At 41.4% G+C, this 19,488-nt stretch overlaps 1 protein-coding gene across 5 annotated transcripts in view; it reads left to right on the top strand.

Moving 5' to 3' along the window:
* The window catches only part of DLGAP4 (DLG associated protein 4), a 252,502-nt gene that overhangs the window by 151,881 nt on the left and 81,133 nt on the right, over nucleotides 1-19,488 (top strand). For all 5 annotated transcript variants that reach the window (XM_043982857.1, XM_043982854.1, XM_043982853.1 and 2 more), the window contains one exon: nucleotides 17,513-17,741. In XM_043982857.1, coding sequence (XP_043838792.1) covers nucleotides 17,513-17,741 — 229 coding nt within the window. The remainder of the gene's footprint in view (nucleotides 1-17,512; nucleotides 17,742-19,488) is intronic.

Consider the following 19,488-nt stretch of genomic DNA (forward strand, 5'->3'; position numbering starts at 1 on the left):
TTGTTATTATTTAGGTCACTGTGATTTTTATTCTTCAGAGGTTTAGTGCTCCATGATTGGTAGACACAGCTATATAGCACTATGGGGAGAATATTTAGTTCGTAAAATAAAGAGACTTTTGTTACAAAGATCAGTTTGGGAAACTTCCTGATCTCCTTCTGCCTGCCGATTCTGGGCCCATTTGGATTGCCTATCCAAGATATATGCGTTGCTGAACCAAGTCAATGGGCTGCCCATCCAACTCTCTGTCATAATCTGGGTAATAGGCATTTTTCATTCATCATCACTTGCTTTTTCCTGTGAATTAGTAGGCCAATCTTTCTCTGAGAGGCCCTGGATCTCACTGAGGAGGCCTTTTAGTGTTCCCAGGCTTAATTCAATTAACAGTCAATCAATTAATCAATCAATTCAGCTTCCAGAGGACTTTATGATTTTTTAAAGAGTTTTCCAGCTTCCAGAGCACTTTACGGTACTTATTAAACACCTACTATGTGCCAGGCACCAGGGATACAAATATGAAAGTGAGACAGGCCCTGCCCTCAAGGAGTTTACTGGGGACAGTGTCATCTCCAAGCAGGAGCATGTGGACAAACTCACCATCTATACAGAATCTCATCATCTTCCTTTTGACCTTGGAGCAAGATATGCTCCGTGATAATAATGGGCAAGCTACTTTGGCAAGCATGCACCTCCCTGTTTTATTGATGGAGGATCATTAAACAAAGTTGTCTCTGGGGTTGCATCTATCAAGGAATCTTATGTGATTTTGACAAATGCGTGGGAGACATCTTGTTGGAAAAGACTATTTTAAGGCTACGTCTTCCTCTACCAGGTCAAATAGCAACAGCAGCAGCAGCAGCAGCAGTAGTTTTATAGTGCTTTAAAATTTGCCAACAGCTCTATATACATTATCTCATTTGATCCTTGGGCAACTCTAAAAGTCATGTACTATGAGTATTATATTGGTATCATGCCCATTTACAGATCAGAAAACTAAAGCTAAAGAGATTAAGCTAGTAAATGTTGGGGCATGATCCGAATTCAGGTCTCTCCTGAGCATGACACAGAGGAAAGAGTTCTGAACAAGGGACCTGAGTTAAAATCTTGGCTCTGTTCCTTACCACCTTTGTGATCTTGTTAACCTCTTTAACCTTAAGTTTCTTTCTCTGTAAAAAAAAGAGGAAGACAGATAGGTTAAATTAGCTCTGAGATCCATTCCAATTCCAAGTCTACAACTTGTAACTGCAGGTTCAGAAGCAGCGTGATAAAGTAGACATGTACTGTATTCATTTTGTTTTCTTACATAGTGCATGGAGAACTGGCCTCTAAGCCAGGAAGACCTGAGTTCAGAGTCTATCTCTGACACGTACTATGTCAGTGACATATGAGAAAGCTCTTAGAATTTTCAGTGCTCTAGTGATTTTTTTGTTTTGTTTTGTTTTGTTTTTTGTTGTTTTGGCTTTTTTTGTGGGGCAATGGGGGTTAAGTGACTTGCCCAGGGTCACACAGCTAGTAAGTGTCAAGTGTCTGAGGCCAGATTTGAACTCAGGTACTCCTGAATCCAGGGCTGGTGCTTTATCCACTGCGCCACCTAGCTGCCCCCTCTAGTAATTTTTAAGACTATAGGTTGTTTGAAAAAAACAACTATAAATTGTAGAGAAGGTACCAACCTGCATTGATGGAGAGAGTTTCCTCACCTGGAATAATACCCTTTAACCAATGAAATCATAAGTGCAGTCTATTCTAAGAACAGGTAGGTAGTAGAGTGGATCAAGCACAAGAGCTGGACTCAGGGAAATCTGAGTTCAGATGCCACATCCTACTCTTAAATTGTGTGACCCTGAGCTTTCTCTCCACTCTATCACACTATCTCCTTATTGATGAAGTAGGGCTGGACCTGTGATTTCAGTGTTCTCTTTATTAATCTAATTAGATTACAAATCTGGCCTCAGACACTTGACACTTACTAGCTGTGTGACCCTGGGCAAGTCACTTAACCTCAATTGCCTCACCAAAAAGTAAATTAATTTAATTTAATTTAAATAAAATAAATTTAAAATGGACCTTTATTTTGAGGGAAAAGGTTGGGGTTATAAGAACATACATTGGGGCAGCTAGGTGGCACAGTGGATAGAGCACCGGCCCTGGAGTCAGGAGTACCTGAGTTCAAATCCAGCCTCAGACACTTAACACTTACTAGCTGTGTGACCCTCAGCAAGTCACTTAACCCCAGTTGCCTCACTAAAAAAAAAAAAAAAAAAAAAAGAACATACATTTAGAGATGGAAGGAACCCAATCCAACCTCCCCATTTTGCAGATAATCACTATTCTGTGTCAGAGGTAGAATTCAACCCAGGTGACCTGACACCAAATCCAGCCCTCTCTTCACTATATCATGTTGTTTCTCCATTTTAAGAAAGACTTAAAATTCTAACAAACTTCCTAATCTGCCTTTCCTGTTGGAAGGAGACATCCTGGAATGCTTAGTGCCCAGATAACTTTCTCTCGGGGTCCTAGCATCCCCACTTATCCTTGGACAGACTGACATAAAGATAGCCTACTCTCCCTGGGACCATTCTCACTTCTATTTGAGGCCCAGGATTTCTCTTCACTTTGAATCATCAAAAATCAAAAGCAGGGGCAGCTAGGTGGCACAGTAGATAGAGCACCAGCCCTGGAGTCAGGAGGACCTGAGTTCAAATCCAGCCTCAGACACTTAACACTTACTAGCTGTGTGACCCTGGGCAAGTCACTTAACCCCAACTGCCTCACTAAAAAAAAAAATCAAAAGCGGGGACAGGGGGGCAGCTAGGTGGCACAGTGGATAAAGCACCGGCCCTGGATTCAGGAGTACCTGAGTTCAAATGCGACCTCAGACACTTGACACTTACTAGCTGTGTGACCCTGGGCAAGTCACTTAACCCCCATAGCCCCACCCCCCCAAGAAAAAAAAGCAGAGGGGACCTTCAAGACCATTCAGTCACAAAATCATAGAACCTCAGTCAGCAGGGTCCTCTAGAGCCATATATGGCCAATGCATGCCTGAACAAGAATACCAGCTATAATACACCTGACCTATTTAGAAGATATAACCCAGGGGCAGCTAGGTGGCGCAGTGGATAAAGCACTGGCCCTGGATTCAGAAGGACCTGAGTTCAAATTCTGCCTCAGATGCTTAACACTAGCTGTGTGACCCTGGGCAAGTCACTTAATCCTCATTGCCCTCCAAAAAGAAGAAGAAGAAGATATAACCCAGAGGGGCAGCTAGGTGGCACAGTGGATAAAACAACGGCCCTGGATTCAGGAGTACCTGAGTTCAAATCTGGCTTCAGACACTTGACACTTACTAGCTGTGTGACCCTGGGCAAGTCACTTAACCCTCATTGCCCTGCCAAAAAAAAAAAAAATGATATAACCCATAGTCACCCAGCTATGGCTTAAATACCACAAGTGAATGGGAACTCACTACCTCCCAAGGGCAATCCATTACACTTTTGGATAAAACTCACATTATTAACAAGTTAGGGTTTTTTCTTTATATCAAATCTAAATCTGCCTCTCTACAACTTTTACCCACTTGCTTCTGCTTCTACCCTCTGGGGCCAAAGAGGACAAGTCTAATTCAAGAAAGCCTTAAAGACAACTGTCATGTTCCCTTCGAGTTTTCTTTTTTCCAGGATAAACATCTCAGTTCTTTCAACTAACTCTTACATGGCATAATTTTGAGATCTTTCACCATTCAAGTCACCCTCTCCTAGACATTTTCCAGCTGATCAACATCCTTATGGAATGCTGAATTGAACCCAATACTGCAGGTGTCATCTGACCACAACAAAGTACAGTGAGTCCTATCATCCCCACCGCCTTCCCAATCCTGGACATTTCCTATGATTGCATTAGCTCTCTGGCTACTTGGCTTCACTCTTGACTCATGGTGAGTCATTTGAAAATCACTATACCCCCTGGATATTTTTCAAACAAATTGCTGTCACCTCATATTATATTTGTGAAGCTGTTTCTTTCAACCTAAGTAGGATTTAACATTTATTCCTACTAAATTTCATTTTATTAGATTTGGCCCATTGTTCTAACTTTTGGAGACCTTTTTGGATCCTAATTCTTTCATACAATATAATAGCTATACCTCTTAGTTTTGTGATATCATAAAATTTGATCAGCATTAAACCATTATTAACCGTTCAACGAGTTCCAAGTTCACTTGACTGCACTCTTGTCTTGCCTATATCTTTCTATATTATCCACAGGAATTACATAAGAGACTTTGTAAATGTTTTGCTAAAATATAGGTAAACGATATCTAAAGAATTTTCTTTATCTACCCTGTCAAAAAAAGAAATTAGGTTGGCCTGGCATGTCTTGACCTTGATGAAGCCATAATGTTTCTCCTTGATTGCTGTTCCTTTTCTAAATATTCACTAATTAATATGCTCTATTCACTCATTATTATTTCCTAATTAGCGAATATTTACTAATTAATAATGTATTCTAGAATTTTGCAACGCATCAAAGTCAAGGTCACTGGCCTCTAGTTTGTAGACTCTTTCATTTCAAAATCAGCATATTTACCTTTTTCCAGTCCTACTTCCCAGTCCTCTCTTCTACTTTATAATTTTCCAAAGATTACTAACAGTGGCTCAAGAATCATTTCTGCCAGTTGAGGCATGTTGTTCTTTTTCATCTAATGACTTCAGCTCCTTTGGGGGAAGGTAGTACTCCCTTCTTGTTTTATTTCAGTCATGTCTGACTCTTCCTGACCCTATTTGGGATTTTCTTGGCAAAGATACTGGAATGGTTTACTATCTTCTTCTCCAGCTCATTTTACAGATAAGAAAACTAAGGCAAACAGGGTTAAATGACTTACCCAGGATCACACAACTAGTAAGTGTGTGATTTGAATGCAGGAAGATGAGTCTTCCTGATTCCAAGCTCAGTGTTCTAAACACTGTTCCACCTAGCTGCCCAACAGTACTCTCTTACCACTTGCTTATTTGTCTTGGGTTCCAACTCCCTGTGGGCCATTTTTGTTCTGTCCTATTGAATCCAAAGATTCTTTTCCTTGGCAAAGAAAATGTTATAGTTGAGTAGTTCTCTTTTCTCTCTCTTATCCATTATCACCAGCCCATTCACCCTAAGTCTAAGCCCTGGTTCTGTTCCTTCTTTGGTTCTCTTTTCCCAAAATAGCTAAAGGAGACCCTTTTTGTTGTCTCTCTGATTCCTCACCAGTCTCAGCTCATTTCCAAATTTAGCATTCCTGACACTGTGCTCCCACAACCGTGCCATGTTTTTGCATTTATCTTGTAACCTTGCCCTTGCTTCCATCTTCTGTGCTTTGTTTATTTTTTTCTTTGAACTTTGTTTCCAGGCATGCTAGAAATGACATTATTTAGTTGTGTTTTTTTTAAAGTCAACATAATAAAAACACAATCAAGTCAAATGGACAGTTATCTATTAAGTTATCTATTGAGATGGACATGATGCCCAGTAGCCATTGCTGTTACCAGGTAAACTAACACATCACAGAACCAAGAGAAATAAACACAAATAGTATAAAGCACCCTTTTACCCCTTCTTCTTCACTTAATACATTTTCTTCGTGGTCTATGTAGTCTTTTACATATTTTTTTAAAATTTGTGTTTACATCAAGAATTTATTAGAAAAGAAAAAGGAGGGAAGCAATTCAGTCAAAATAACCAACACATTAATTGAATCTGACAGAATATACTGTGTTCTACACCCATAATACAGAAGTAGTCGGAGCAGAATATAGTCTTCCCCCACCCCCACTGTAGCAAAGAATGGAGGGAGGGAGATTTTCTCCTCATTTCTTCAGGGACAAGTTTGTCATTGTAATTATACAACATTCGGTTTCTTTTATTGTTGTTCTTTCCATTCACATCATTTTATTCATTGAGCATATTAGTTTCCTATTTCTTCTAGCTTTGCTTTAAATCTAATTCACTTTAAGTCTTCTCATACTTCTCTATGTTCATAATGCTCATCATTTCTTTTTTATTTTAAATAGTATTTTATTTTTTCTAATTATATATAAAGGCAACTTTTAACATTCATTTTTTAAAATAAAATTTTGAGTTCCAAATTTTCTCCCTCCCTTTCTTGCCTCCTCCCTCATCATTCAGTCCTCATCTATGTGCAATCATGTAAAACATATTTCTATATTAGTGATATTGTGAAAGAAGAAATAAAACCAAAGGAAAAAACACCAAAAAATAAAGAAAATGAAAAATAGTATGCTTGGATCTGTGTTCAGACTCCATTGGTTCTTTCTCGGGTTGTGGAGAGCATTTTCCTTCATGAGTCTTTTGGAATTGTCTTGGATCATTGTATTGCTGATGCTCATCATCTCTTACACTATGCACGTCTTTTTTGTTGTTGTTGTTGTTAGTGTATACACATTAATCTCTTAAGACAATTTCCTCTTTTCTTCCTTATCAAAATCGTTTCTCTTTGTGTCTCCAAAATTACATTCTTGAAAGTTTCCTGGGGCAGCTAGGTGGTGCAGTGGATAGAGCACCAGCCCTGGAGTCAGGAGGACCTGAGTTCAAATCAAATCCAGCCTCAGACCCTTGACACTTACTAGCTGTGTGACCTTGGGCAAGTCACTTAACCCCAATTGCCTCACCAAAAAAAAAAGCAGAAAGTTTCCCATCCCTCCTGGGGACCCTCTATAGAATTTTAGTTCAGAAGACCCTACCTATGGTTTTCCTGAACCCTTTGAAGTCTGCTCTCTAAAAATCTAGGGTGCCTGTCAGACTATGCCCAGCTTTCCTCTCCTTTTCTATAACAAATTCTAAGAAGGAAGTCACTTATCCCCTTCATTTCCATTCCAACAACCAGCTCCATCCTGTTGATAAAAATTGGGTCAGGAATAGCAATTCCCCTTGTTGCTTTCTCCACCATTTGACAGATTAAATTACCATTAAGGTATTTTGGTTTCTGACCTCATCATTCAACTGAATCTGCCTTCTCCAAATTTGAACCTGAGTTCAAATCTGGCCTCAGACACTTGACATTTACGAGATGTGTGACCCTGGGCAAGTCACTTAACTGCCCGCAAAAAAAAAAAAATTGGTGTCCTCCAAAGCTCTATCCTGGGCCCCCTTTTTTTCTCTCTCCATACTATTTTGCTTAGTGATCTCATCAACTTCCATAGGTTTAATGGTCATATCTATGCCAATGATTCCCAGATTGATATATGTAATCTTAGTCTATATCCTGAGCTCCAATCTTATATCTCTGCCTACCAGACATCTTGAACTGGATGTCTTGTTGTTGTTGTTGTTGTTGTTGAGTTTTTTCAGTCATGTCCAACTCTCTGTGACCCCATTTGGGGTCTTCTTGGCAAAGATCCTTGAGTGGTCTGCCATTTCCTTCTCCAGCTCATTTTACAGATAAAGAACTGAGGCAAATAGGGCTAAGTGACTTGCCCAGGGTTACACAGCTAGTAAGTATCTGAGGCCAGATTTGAACTCAGGTCTTCCTGACTCTGACTCTACCCATTGTACCAGGTAGTTACCCTGAATTCAAATCTGGCTTTGTACACTTACTAGCTGTGTGACCCTGGGCAAGTTATTTCACCCTCTTTGTCTCAGTTCCTCATCTATAAAATGAGCTGGAGAATGAAATGGCACATCACTCCAGTATCTTTGCCAAGAAAACTTCAAATAGAGTTACAAAGAGTTGGATACAACTGAAATGACTCAGTGATGTTTTATAGACATCTCAAATTCAATCTGTCTAAAACAGAACTCATTATCTCCTCTTCCCAACTTTCCTGTTACTACTGAAGGTACCAGCATCTTTCCAGTAACCCAGGCTTGCAACTTCAGTGTGCAACTTTACTCATTGCTCACACTAACCTCACCTATCCAATCTGTTACCAACTCTTGTTGTTTCTACTTTCTCAACATCATACACACACACACACACACATATATATATATATATATATATATCCTCTCCACTCATATAGATACACGCTAATGAAGACTTTATCACCTTTCACCAAGACTATTTCAGTAGCCTTCTTATTGGTCTCCCTGACTCAGGTTTCTGCCTATGCCACTTAACTGCCAAAGTGATTTTCCTAAAAGTGAAGTCTACCCATGTCATCACACACTTGGTAAATACCAATGGTTCCCTATTAACTCTAAGATCAAATATAAAGTCCTCTATTTGGCATTTAAAGCCTTTCCCAACCTGGCTCCTTCCTATCTCTCCAGTCTTCTTATACTTACCTCCCTTCTCTTACTCTAACAATACAGGTTCATGAGCCTATGCCTTCCATCTCTGTCTCCCAACACCAAACCTTTGAACTAACTCTTCTCTATGCTTGCCTGGAATGTCCTGTCCCACCCCCACCCCCACCCCCTTGCTTTCCTGGCTTCCTTCAAGATCCAATTCACATCCTACCTTCAACAGGAATCCAATCCTGAGCTCCAAGCTGTTTCATCTGGAATTGCTTTCCATTGTTGTCGTTCAGTTGTATCTGGCTCTTTGTGATCCCATTTGGGGTTTTCTTAGAGTGGTTTGCCATTTCCTTCTCCAACTCATTTTACAGTTGAAGAAATTGAGGCAAACAGGGTTAAGTGATTTGCCCATGGTCACACAGCCAGTAAGTGTCTGAAGTCAGATTTGAACTCAGGAAGAGGAGTCTTGCTGACTCCTGGCTGAGTGCTCTATCCATGGCACCACATAGCTGCCCTTCCATTTACTTTGCCTCTATCTTATATGTACTTTGACATTTATATATCCTCTGCCCCATTCAAAAGATGAGTTCCTTGAGAGTGGAGACTGTGTCTTTGCCTTTCTTTTTCTGTCCTGCATTTAGCATAGTGCCTGGCATGTGGGAAAAGCTTAATAAATGCATGTTGATTGGGGGCAGCTAGATGGCGCAGTGGTTAAAGCACCAGCCCTGGATTCAGGAGTACCTGAGTTCAAATCCGGCCTCAGACACTTGACACTTACTAGCTGTGTGACTCTGGGCAAGTCACTTAACCCCCATTGCCTAAAAAATAATAATAATAATAATAATAAATGCATGTTGATTCATTAGAATTAGGGATATAAAGTTGTAAGAGACCTAAAAAGCCATCTGGTCAGACTACCCTTAAAGCCCAGGTAGAGCAAACATCTTGCTAGAGGACAGATGAAAGGTGAGATTAGAGCCCACATCTCCTGACTCCACAGGCAGTGTTCCTTCCATTGTATCACACACACAGAGGAAGGAAGGAAAAAAGGAAGTGTCATGGGGAAATTGGTTGGTGTGGGGTCCTTAGGTATTCCTCTTTAAAGAATTACACCCTCTGGCACACAAATACAATTAGAATAAAATAATATTTTATTTAATCACTAGAGAAGGGGAAATGGTTCAGAGACCTTCTCTGAGATACCTATCTCCTTGAACAGGAGATAGGCCATAGCTTTTACAGATGGTCAATGGGGTGATCACCTGAGCCCTTATTGGGAGTGGGCTGGCGAGCTGACCTCTGGAACTATCTCTGTTCCCCTGTCACCATTCAGGCAGCAGCCATGCCTAATGGGCTTATCTATCTTGCTTCTCAAGGTGTGTTTTGTCCTTCAGTTTAGCTTCTCAAGGAGAGTTACCCTAGACCCATTTCCTAACCCTATAACAGAAGGAAGGATGGAGGAAAGGAAAGAAAAGGAAAGGAGAGGAGAGCAGAGGAGAGGAGAGGAGAGGAGAGGGAAGGATGGAAGGGGAAGGAAGGGAAGGAAAGAGAAAGAAGGAAGAAATGGAGAAGGAAGGAGGCTAGGAAAGGAAGGAAGGAAGGAAGGAAGGAAGGAAGGAAGGAAGGAAGGAAGGAAGGAAGGAAGGAAGGAAGGAAATAGGAAGGAAGGAAATAGGAAGGAAGGTTGGTAGAGAGAACTTGCTTCAGCAGCTGTCTGGATTATTGAAATCCCGCCACCCCAGCCATACTATATCAGGCTTCAGTGCCAGACTTAGAATATTTCCCAAATTCTCCCTCTATATCTTCTTTCTGTCTTGTCCAGGTATTCTGTAGTATAATCTCACAGTTGTAGGGGACCACAGAGGCCATATAGCCTAATCCATACCCAAACAAGAATCCCCTCTGCATCATACCCAACAAGTATTCATCTGGTCTTTGTTCTCCAGGGAGTGGGGGATCATCTACCACCTGAAGCAGCCCATTGTATTTTGGAATAGATCAGCATGGTTCTATGAAAAGATCACTGACTCTGATATCAAAGGCCTTGGGTTCAATGCCACCTTTCACATTTACTACCTATGTGACTTTGGACAAGTCTCTTAATCTCCACAGCCCTCAGTTTTCTCATCTGTAAAATGGAGTGGCTAAACTAGATGGCCTTCAAGGTCCTTTCCAGCTGAAGATCTTATGATCTGATTGTTGGGAAATTTTCCCTTATATTGACCTTATATTTGTCTTTTTGCAATTCCACCCAATTTGGTCCTCATTCTACTTTATATCATTTTGGTTTCAGCTTCCATTGAGAACCATCCAATCACTTGCCATCTTGTTTCTCTACTTTGCTTCCTAAATTTCTTCAAATAAGTGTCTGTAATACACATAGTTTCTCTGTTCCTTCCCTTTTACCAATGCTGTTCATTGTGAATAAAGTATACTTTACATACACATACACACACAAACACATACACACACACACACACACACACACACACACACAATCCTCCAAAGCCATGGTTACCAACCTGTTTCCCATCATTTGTGCATTTGTGCATAAGCATCTAAGGGATTGGATTTTTTTCTTGGATTTTAGTCTCCTGTGAATTTGGGGCCATCTCTGTAGCTATTCTCCTTGCATTGGCACAGTTCTTCCTCTAAGATCTACAGAGGCAGTTTTCTCTTTCCTCTTTCTTTTTCAGTTCAACCTCCTTATTTTACAAATGAGAAACTGTGTTTCAGAGAGGATCAGGGATTTGCCCAATGTCCCTGAATCTTTTAGTCTTGTAGAAGAGCTAAAACGTGAGAAAGAGGAAACTTTGTGGTCTCTTGGCCCCAAAATAAAGCCCAAACTCCTCAGTATTGAATGCCCTCTGCAATTGGCTTCCAACAATACAGAACTGTAATGAGGGATAGAACATGATCATCATATGAGAAGCTGGCAAACAAAAGCCAAGGGGGTTAGAGGAAACAGAGATCACTTCTCACTAGGGGATTCAGAGCAGGCTTTCTGGAGGAGGTATCATAAGCTGGACCTTGAAGAATCAATCATTAGGATTTAGGTAGATAGATAGGAAAGACAGAGAAGGTACAGTATTTCAGGTTAAAGGCATTCCATAAGGAAAAATTGGGGGATAGGAAGGCATAATTGCATGTTTGGAGTATAACAAGTCATCCACTATTCCTAGAGCACATCTTACCCACTTTGCTTACCCCAGCCTTGGGATACAGGTAACATAAATTCTCATGTAGTGGATAGAACACTGGACTTGGAATCAGGAAGCTCTGAATTCAAATCCTGCCTCAGTTACTTAATAGATCAGTGACCCCGGTCAAATCACTTAGCCTTTCTTTGGTTCAGTTTTCTCCCATGTAAAATGAGGGAGCTGGACTCAATTACTTCTATGCTTCTTTATGGCTCTAAATCTGTTATCCTACCACTGATTTCCTTTTCTTTTCTTTTCTTTTTTTTTTTTTTTTTTTTTTTGGTGAGGGAATTGGGGTTAAGCGACTTACCCAGGGTCACACAGCTAGTAAATGTCAAGCATCTGAGGCCCGATTTGAACTCAGGTCCTCCTGAATCCAGGGCCGGTGCTCTATCCACTGCACCACCTAGCTGCCCCTGATTTCCTTTTACAAATAGGAAACTGAAACCTAGAGAAGGAAAATGAGTGAGAGATGAGGCTGGAAAGGGAGATTGGAGGCACTTCAATACTGAGGAATTTGGGCTTCATTATGTAGGCTTCAGCCTAAGCCCAGTAGAGCTTTCTCTTTGCCTTTTGAGGGGCCCCTTGTCTCCTCAGTGGGGGTGGGCTGACCTCAGGGCCTAGTCTTCAGATCAGACAGTATTTCCCAGATTCCCTCTGTACCCACTGCAGTGACTCTCCCCCTCCTCCTCCTCTCATTCACCTCCTCTCCTCTGACATCTCAAGCTGTGTGGCCTTGGGCAAAGTCCATTAAGTTTCAGTGATACCAGAAAGAACCTTGGAGTGGGAGTCCAAAGACCTGGTTTTAAATACTAGCTCTCTTTACCTTTACTAGCCTTTACCTTTGTGATCTTGCAGAGGTCACTTTGTTTCTTCAGGCCTCCATCTCCATAGTTTTCAAATGAGGGGGTTAGACAAGATCCAAGTTTCCTTCCAAGTTCTGAGCTCTGATCCCTATGGCAACTTCTCTGAGATTCACTTTACTCACCTCATCTGTAAAATATAGATGATAGCTGTTCTATCTAATGTAAGTGGAAGAACGGTTTAACAGATAGAAAACCGACTTTGAAGTCAGGATGATCTGGGTTCCTGTCTTACCTCTGACATACACTGGATTGGCTGTGTCATATTGAAAAGTCAGTTACCCTCTCAAGAAACTCTAAGACTATAAATGTCAAGGGAAAGGCTGATTTGCATCAGTGTAGGGAACTTCCTCATCAGGAGTTCCCAATACCAATAAAATCACAAATCTGGTCCCACAAACAAAACTATGTAACTCACAAGACTACAAGGAAAACTTTTTGTAACCATTAAGGCCCTATAAAAATAAAAGTTACTTTTAGTGATAACAGAATGTGATGAACTATCTAATTAGACCCCTAACTTTGTTTTTGTTTTTTTATTTTATTTTAAAATTTATTTAGTATTTTATTTCTCCCCTATTACATATAAAAACAATTTTTAACATTTTTAAAACTTTGAATTCCTTTTTTAAAAAAGTAATAAGGGGGCAGCTAGGTGGCGCAGTGGATAAAGCACTAGCCTTGGATTCAAGAGGACCTGAGTTCAAATCCAGTCTCAGATACTTGACATTAGCTGTGTGACCCTGGGCAAGTCACTTAACCCTCACTGCCCTACCAAAAAAAAAGTAATAAGCATTTTATTTGTAGTTTTGAGTGCCACTCTTTATCTCTTTTCCTCCCTGAGACAGTAAGCAATCAGATATGGGTTATAGATGTATGATTATGTAAAACATTACCATATTCTGACTTTGTTTTGTGCAAGTAACCTAGCTTGGTGGAAAAAGCACTGGACTTCAAGTCAAAAGCCCAGGCTCTGACACCTACTAGGCATACAAACACTTTCTCTGTCCGTACCTCAATTTCCTCCTCCATAAAATAGCTATAATATAGATGACAGTCCTGCTGAAAAAGATCTGTAGGCTTTACTGAACCACAAGGTCAAGATAAGTCATTAAGAAGAGCCAAAAGAAGTTAATTCCATTTTAGGCTGCATTAAGAGAATAATAGCATCAAGCACTTGGGAGATAATAATCCCATCAGACTCTGCCCTGGTCATTGGAAGTATTATTCAGGTCTGAGCACCATATTTTATGAAGAATTCTGATGACTTGGAGAATAGCCAAAGGAGGGAAAGCAGGATGGTAACAGGCCTAGAGGTGTTACCATGTGGGAATGGATTAAAAGAACTGGGGAGGTTTAACCCGGAAAAGGAAAGATTCGAGGAGGATATGACAGCTGTCTTGAAGTAGGACAATAATTCTCAAAGGGCATCCCAGGGTATGTTACCATGAATTCAATTATAAACTCTATGCAAATGATTTTCAGAACTATTTATCTAGCCCTAACCTCTCTCCTAACATCTTGTCTCACATTTTCAACTTCTGGATATCACGCACTCTGTCTTACTAACTTCTTAGATACATGTCCAAAACTGAACTCCTTATCATTTCCCCCCAAATCCTCCCCTCATCTAACTTTCCCTATTACTATGGAGGATACCACCATCCTCCCAGTCACCCAGGCCCACAACATAGATTTCATTCTCCACTCATCAAGCTCTTCTCATTCCCACCCACCCCCATATTGGAGGTCTTGTCAATTCTACCATTGCAGCTCCCCCTGTGAATGCCCCATTTTTTCCTCCAGTACAGCCACACCTTAGTCCAGGCTCTCATCATCTCCTACCAGCTACCTTCAGGTTGTTCCCCCACCCTCAAGTCTCTCTTCACTCTAATATCTCCCTCTCAGCTAACAAAGTGATCTTCCTAAAGCTGTAACTCCATCACTATGCTATTCAATAAACTTTGCTGGCTGCCTATGATCTCCAATGTAGAATACAAAATCCACTTCTCTACTTTTAAAAACATTATTTAAAACAAAAATCTGCCTTTTCTCCCTCCAGCTTCACCCCACCTCTCCAAGAAAGCAACAAAAAACAAAACTCCTGTTACAAACATGTAGAGTCAAACAAAACAAATTCCCACATTGACCATACCAAAAAAAACATCTCAATCTGTACTCTGAATCCATCATGTCTCTCTTAGGAAGTAGGTGACCTATTTCATGATGAATTCTCTGGAATGACAGTTGGTCATTGTGTTCATCTGAATTCCTAAGTCTTTCAAAGTTGTTTGTCTTTGCCTTGTTGCTGTCACTGTATAAATTGTTCTCCTGCTTCTGCTCACTTCTCTTTGCATCAGTTCATAGAAATCTCCCCAGGGTTCTCTGAAAGCATCCCCTTCATCATTTCTCACAGCACAGTAATATTCCATCATGTTCTTATACCATGACTTGCCTTCCCCAACTGAAGGGTATCACCTTAGTTTCCAATTCTTTGCCACCATAAAAGAGCTTCTACAAGTATTTTTGTACATATGAGTCCTTTTCCTGTTTCTCTAGTATCTTTGGAGTATAGACCTAATAGCAGTATTACTGGATCAAAGGTCATGCACAGTTTAATAACTTTCAGGGCATAGTTCCAAGTTGCTTTCCAGGACGTCAGCCCCACTTCACCACTCCACCAATAGTGCATTCATGCACCTGGCAGAAGTGATTTTCAAACCCTGCTCTTTTCACCCCAAATATGGCACTTCTCTCTCTGTCTTATGCTGTATTTGAAGGGCTGTTGTGAAGAAGAATTACACTTGTTCTGTTCAGTCCCAGTGGGCCAGACTAAGACCAATAGAGGTTGCAGAGGGATGGGTTTCAGCTTGGTAGGAGGGAAAACCTCCTAACAATTAGACATCTCCCAAAGTGGAACAGGGTACCATGGAAGATGGTGGGTTCTCTTTCACTGGAAGTCTTTAATGGAGGCTGGGTGACCACTGACACACCATGTGTGTTGTAGAGGGGATTATTCTGGTAGCTGTTGAACTAGCAGCCTTCTAGATTCTGTAGTTTTATCATTTGCAGTGCTTATCCCACAGGCTGTTAGCCAGCAACCCTTGAGCTGCTAGAGAAATAGGTAAGGCTGGGGCAGCTAGATGGTACAGTGGATAGAGCACTGGCCCTGGAGTCAGGAGGACCCGAGTTCAAATTCAGCCTCAGACTCTTAACACTTACTGGCTTTGTGACCCTGGGCAAGTCACTTAACCCCAATTGCCTCACCAAAGAAAAGAAAGAAAGAAAGAAAAAAGAAATAGGTAAGACTGCTAGGTGGTTTAGTAGATAAAGCACTGGTCATGAGGACCTGAGTTCAAATCTCACTTCAGACACTTACTACCAGTGTGACCCTGGGCAAGTAATTTAACCCCAGTAACCTTAAACATCCAGGACCATCTTCAGTTGTCCTGATATCTATCTTGCCACTGGACCCAGATGGCTCTGGAGAAGTGAGGTTGGTGACCTTGCAAAGCCCTCCCTCACTTAAATCCAATTCACTACAAATCATGACATCTGTCATGGTCCTCTTTCAGAATGAAAGACAAACAACAACAGAGAAATAGGTAGAATTACTGATCTGTTCAAAGCACTACAGAAATGAGAATAAGAAAATTATAGCAATAACTTTCAGGAAGTTCTGCTCCAATGTTTTATCATAGTATAGAGGGAACCTAAGTTCTGTAACTTTAGGCCAATGGAGCCCAGTTTCTAGAACTGAGAAGTGCCCTCTTCCCTTCTCTCTGTACACCTCATAGAGTTTCTTGGTTTTAATTATCATTTCTCTGCTGATGATTTCTATCGTGGTGTAATATGAAAAAAGCACCAAACTCTGAAGTCAGAGGACCTGGATTCAAATCCCACCATGGATGCCATGTGACCTTGGGCAAGTCACTTAACCTTTCTAGGCTTCAGTTTCTTCACCTGTAAAAGAAAGAAGTCACAGTAGGTAGCCTCTAAGGTCCCTTCTCGCTCTCAGTCTATGATCTTGAGATACTATAGTTCAAGCCTTTGTAGCCTCAGTCCTACATTAGCTGCTTCTTGGACAGTTCCAACTGGATGCTCCTTGAGCATCTCAGACCCAACAAAACTAAAACAAAGCTGACTATCTTCCTCTCTGAAACTCATCCCTTTTCCAACATTCTCTGTCTTTATTGAGAGCACCACTGTCCTTCCAGTTACCCATTTCCCAAGTTCACATGCTTAGAGTTCTCCTGAACCCTCCTCACCCCTCTCATTCTTTTTGTGGCCAACTTTGATTCCACCTCTCCAATATCTCTTGCAACTGTATCCTTCCCTCAGTGAATGTTTCTTTACTGTTTCTGTATCCTAGTGCCTAGCACAATACCTCATGTGTGATGGGCATTAATAAAGGTTGATGGATTTATAGATGCTAAGATGCAGGAAATACTTCGGGTATGGTCCCAGCAACAGACTGAGTCAGCTTTCTAAGGAACAGCCTTACTACTTGGTGACAAACTCGTTTGCCAAAGCTACCCAAATAATAGAGAAAATACAAAATGATTCTCAGTCCAACCTGGCCTCCTTTCACCTCTGCACCAAAGGATAAAGGGAGCTAATAACCACAGAGGTTTGTTTTCTTTTAATGAACAAACATTTATCAAGCACTAATTCTGTGCCAACCGCTGTGCTAAGTGCTGGGAATACAAATACAAAGTAAAAATAGTCCCTGTCCTCAAGGAGCTTACATTCTAATAGAAGAAAAAAACATTCATAGGGGAGTGACATTGAAAAATATTTTGGTTTGGAAAGTCCCAGGTATAGGCCACATAATTTTGAGGGCTCCTTATCTCAAATCTCACCAGTTTTACTAGCAAGCTGGGTCCACTATCTATAGACTCTGGGGAAACATAGTTTTTTAGACAATCTATAGACTTCTACTCAGGGGTAGTAGTCTAAATGGGAGATTCTTGGCCAATAACCAAATGGCCAATTATGAAAGGACATCGGCAAGAGATGCAGTAGATGGGCAGCCACGGATGGGTATCTTGGGAGGGAATGCCCCTGTCAGTGAGATAACAGGTCCAGTGGTGTATGAGTAAGAACCTTAAAAGTACTAGATATGGGAATTCCGGTTATCATTATTATGAGCATTAAGGGTAATAACAGACTTAGAACGCTGTAGAAATGTGAATTACTATTTTTTTTCTCCCTCCCCAGGTCAGGGAGGCAGAGCTGAGTGACCAGTATGAGGCTGCCTGTAGTGAGGCTGAGTCTGCCACTGCCGATGTGCTGGACTTGCCTCTCCCCAGCTACTTCCGCTCTCGGAGCCATAGCTACCTTCGGGCCATCCAGGCGGGCTGCTCCCAGGATGAGGACAGCATCTCCCTCCAGTCCCTCTCCCCTCCGCCCACAGGCAGCAGCCTGAGCAGCAGCCGTACACTGCCCAGTAAGTCCTGCTCAGAGTGGGAACAGGGGTGGGAGGGATGGCTGGGCCAGGGACAAGGAAGAGGTCACTGGGAAGGTGGAGTACAGCTTGGTGAATCTATTTGCTGAGAAACCAAGTGATGTCATGGAAGGAAAGTGGGATTTTGAGTCAAAGACCTCAGTTCAAATCCTGCTGCTGCTCCTTTCTGGATCTCCATGGAGGGGAAAAATCCCTTACTCTCAGTTTCTGAATCATCCAGCTCTATATCTGATGATCCATCTGATTCCAAGTTGCATATCCTATCATTCCTTCCTCCCTAACGATCCTGGTGGGCAGACAGAGAAGCTCCTGACTTACCTGGATCTGTGGGTACTAATTGCATTGTACAGGTGCGAAGTGATTCCCAGACTATAGTGAAAGAAAGGAACAGTGGACTTCAGCCTCCCAGCAGCTGGGGTGGACACTGGAGTGTTAGGATCTTGTGAGCTCAGGGCAAATTGACAGGAGACCATGAGGGCACTTCAGAGCTGTCTTCAGCAGCTAAGGGACACAGTAGAGTGAGCATTGGGTCTGGAGTCAAGAAGACCTGAGTTGAAATTCAGCTTCACACAGTTACTATTTGTGTGACCCTGGTCAAGTCACTTAACCTGTGTCTGCTTCTGCTTTCTCAGCTTTAAGATAAGAAAAATCTCAGCACCTACCTCAAAAGGGAAGATCAAATGAGATCATATTTGTAGAAGCACTTAGCATAGTGACTGGCACATAGTAGGTCCTATATAAATGCTTATTCACTTTACTTCAAATATCTAAAGACCTGTCATGTGGAAGACATACTTAGTAAATGCTTGTTAACTGAGTGGTTTGGGATTGTCTCAAAAAATAGTGAGTTCTTCGTCATTGGATATCTTCAGTTGGAAGCTGGATGGTTACTTGTTCAGTATGTCAGTCAACTAGCATTTTTAAGCACCTACTATGTGCCAGGCACTCTGTTGGTCACTGCTTATCAGATTTTTTAATGGAACAAAATATAAAGGGAGTGCTAACTCACTGAATTAAATTGAACATTTATCAGATGCTAGACTAGAGAGACAGTGTTGCATAGTAGATAGACTGCCTTGAAGTCCAGAGGGCCTGGGTTTGAGTTCCACTTTGCATACTGGCTGTGTGACTATGGACAATCACTTAATTTCTCAATACTCTGGGCAACTCTCGAAGACTTAAAACTGCAGAATAATTGCCTGTCTGCTTTAGTAGAGAGAGTTCCCACCACAGCCTCAGACCAAAAAAAATTAAAAATTAGCACTAGTCTGTGAAGAGACAGGGTGGAAGAAAAGAACCTGATTTAGAATTAGGTTCAGATCCTGGCTCAGCTTCTTATTTGCAGTGTGACCTTGGGCAAGTCCCTTCCCTTTTCCAGACCTGAGTTTCTCCATCTGAAAAAGTGAAAGGATTTGACAGGATGATTATAGAGCTTGAAATAACCTTGGGTCAAGTCCAGACTCCTCAATTTATAGAGGAAGAAACTGATGCCCAGAGAGGTTATGAACCTTGATCAGAGTATCCGAGGCAGGATTCTGAGCCACGGCCTTCCTGCCTTGTCCATCTAATGCTTTAATCCATCACATCAAAATGTCACAGAAGCCCTTTTCTCTTCAAAATCCTTTGATCTCATGCTAAACGATGAGCAAACGGATTGGGATCAGTGAAGATCTTGAGCTGCCAGAAAGCTGGGTATCATCCAGTAAGAAAAGATTTACTAGGTGAGAGA

Source organism: Dromiciops gliroides, chromosome 2 (genome assembly GCF_019393635.1).
Source record: "Dromiciops gliroides isolate mDroGli1 chromosome 2, mDroGli1.pri, whole genome shotgun sequence".
NCBI classification, from domain to species: domain Eukaryota; kingdom Metazoa; phylum Chordata; class Mammalia; order Microbiotheria; family Microbiotheriidae; genus Dromiciops; species Dromiciops gliroides.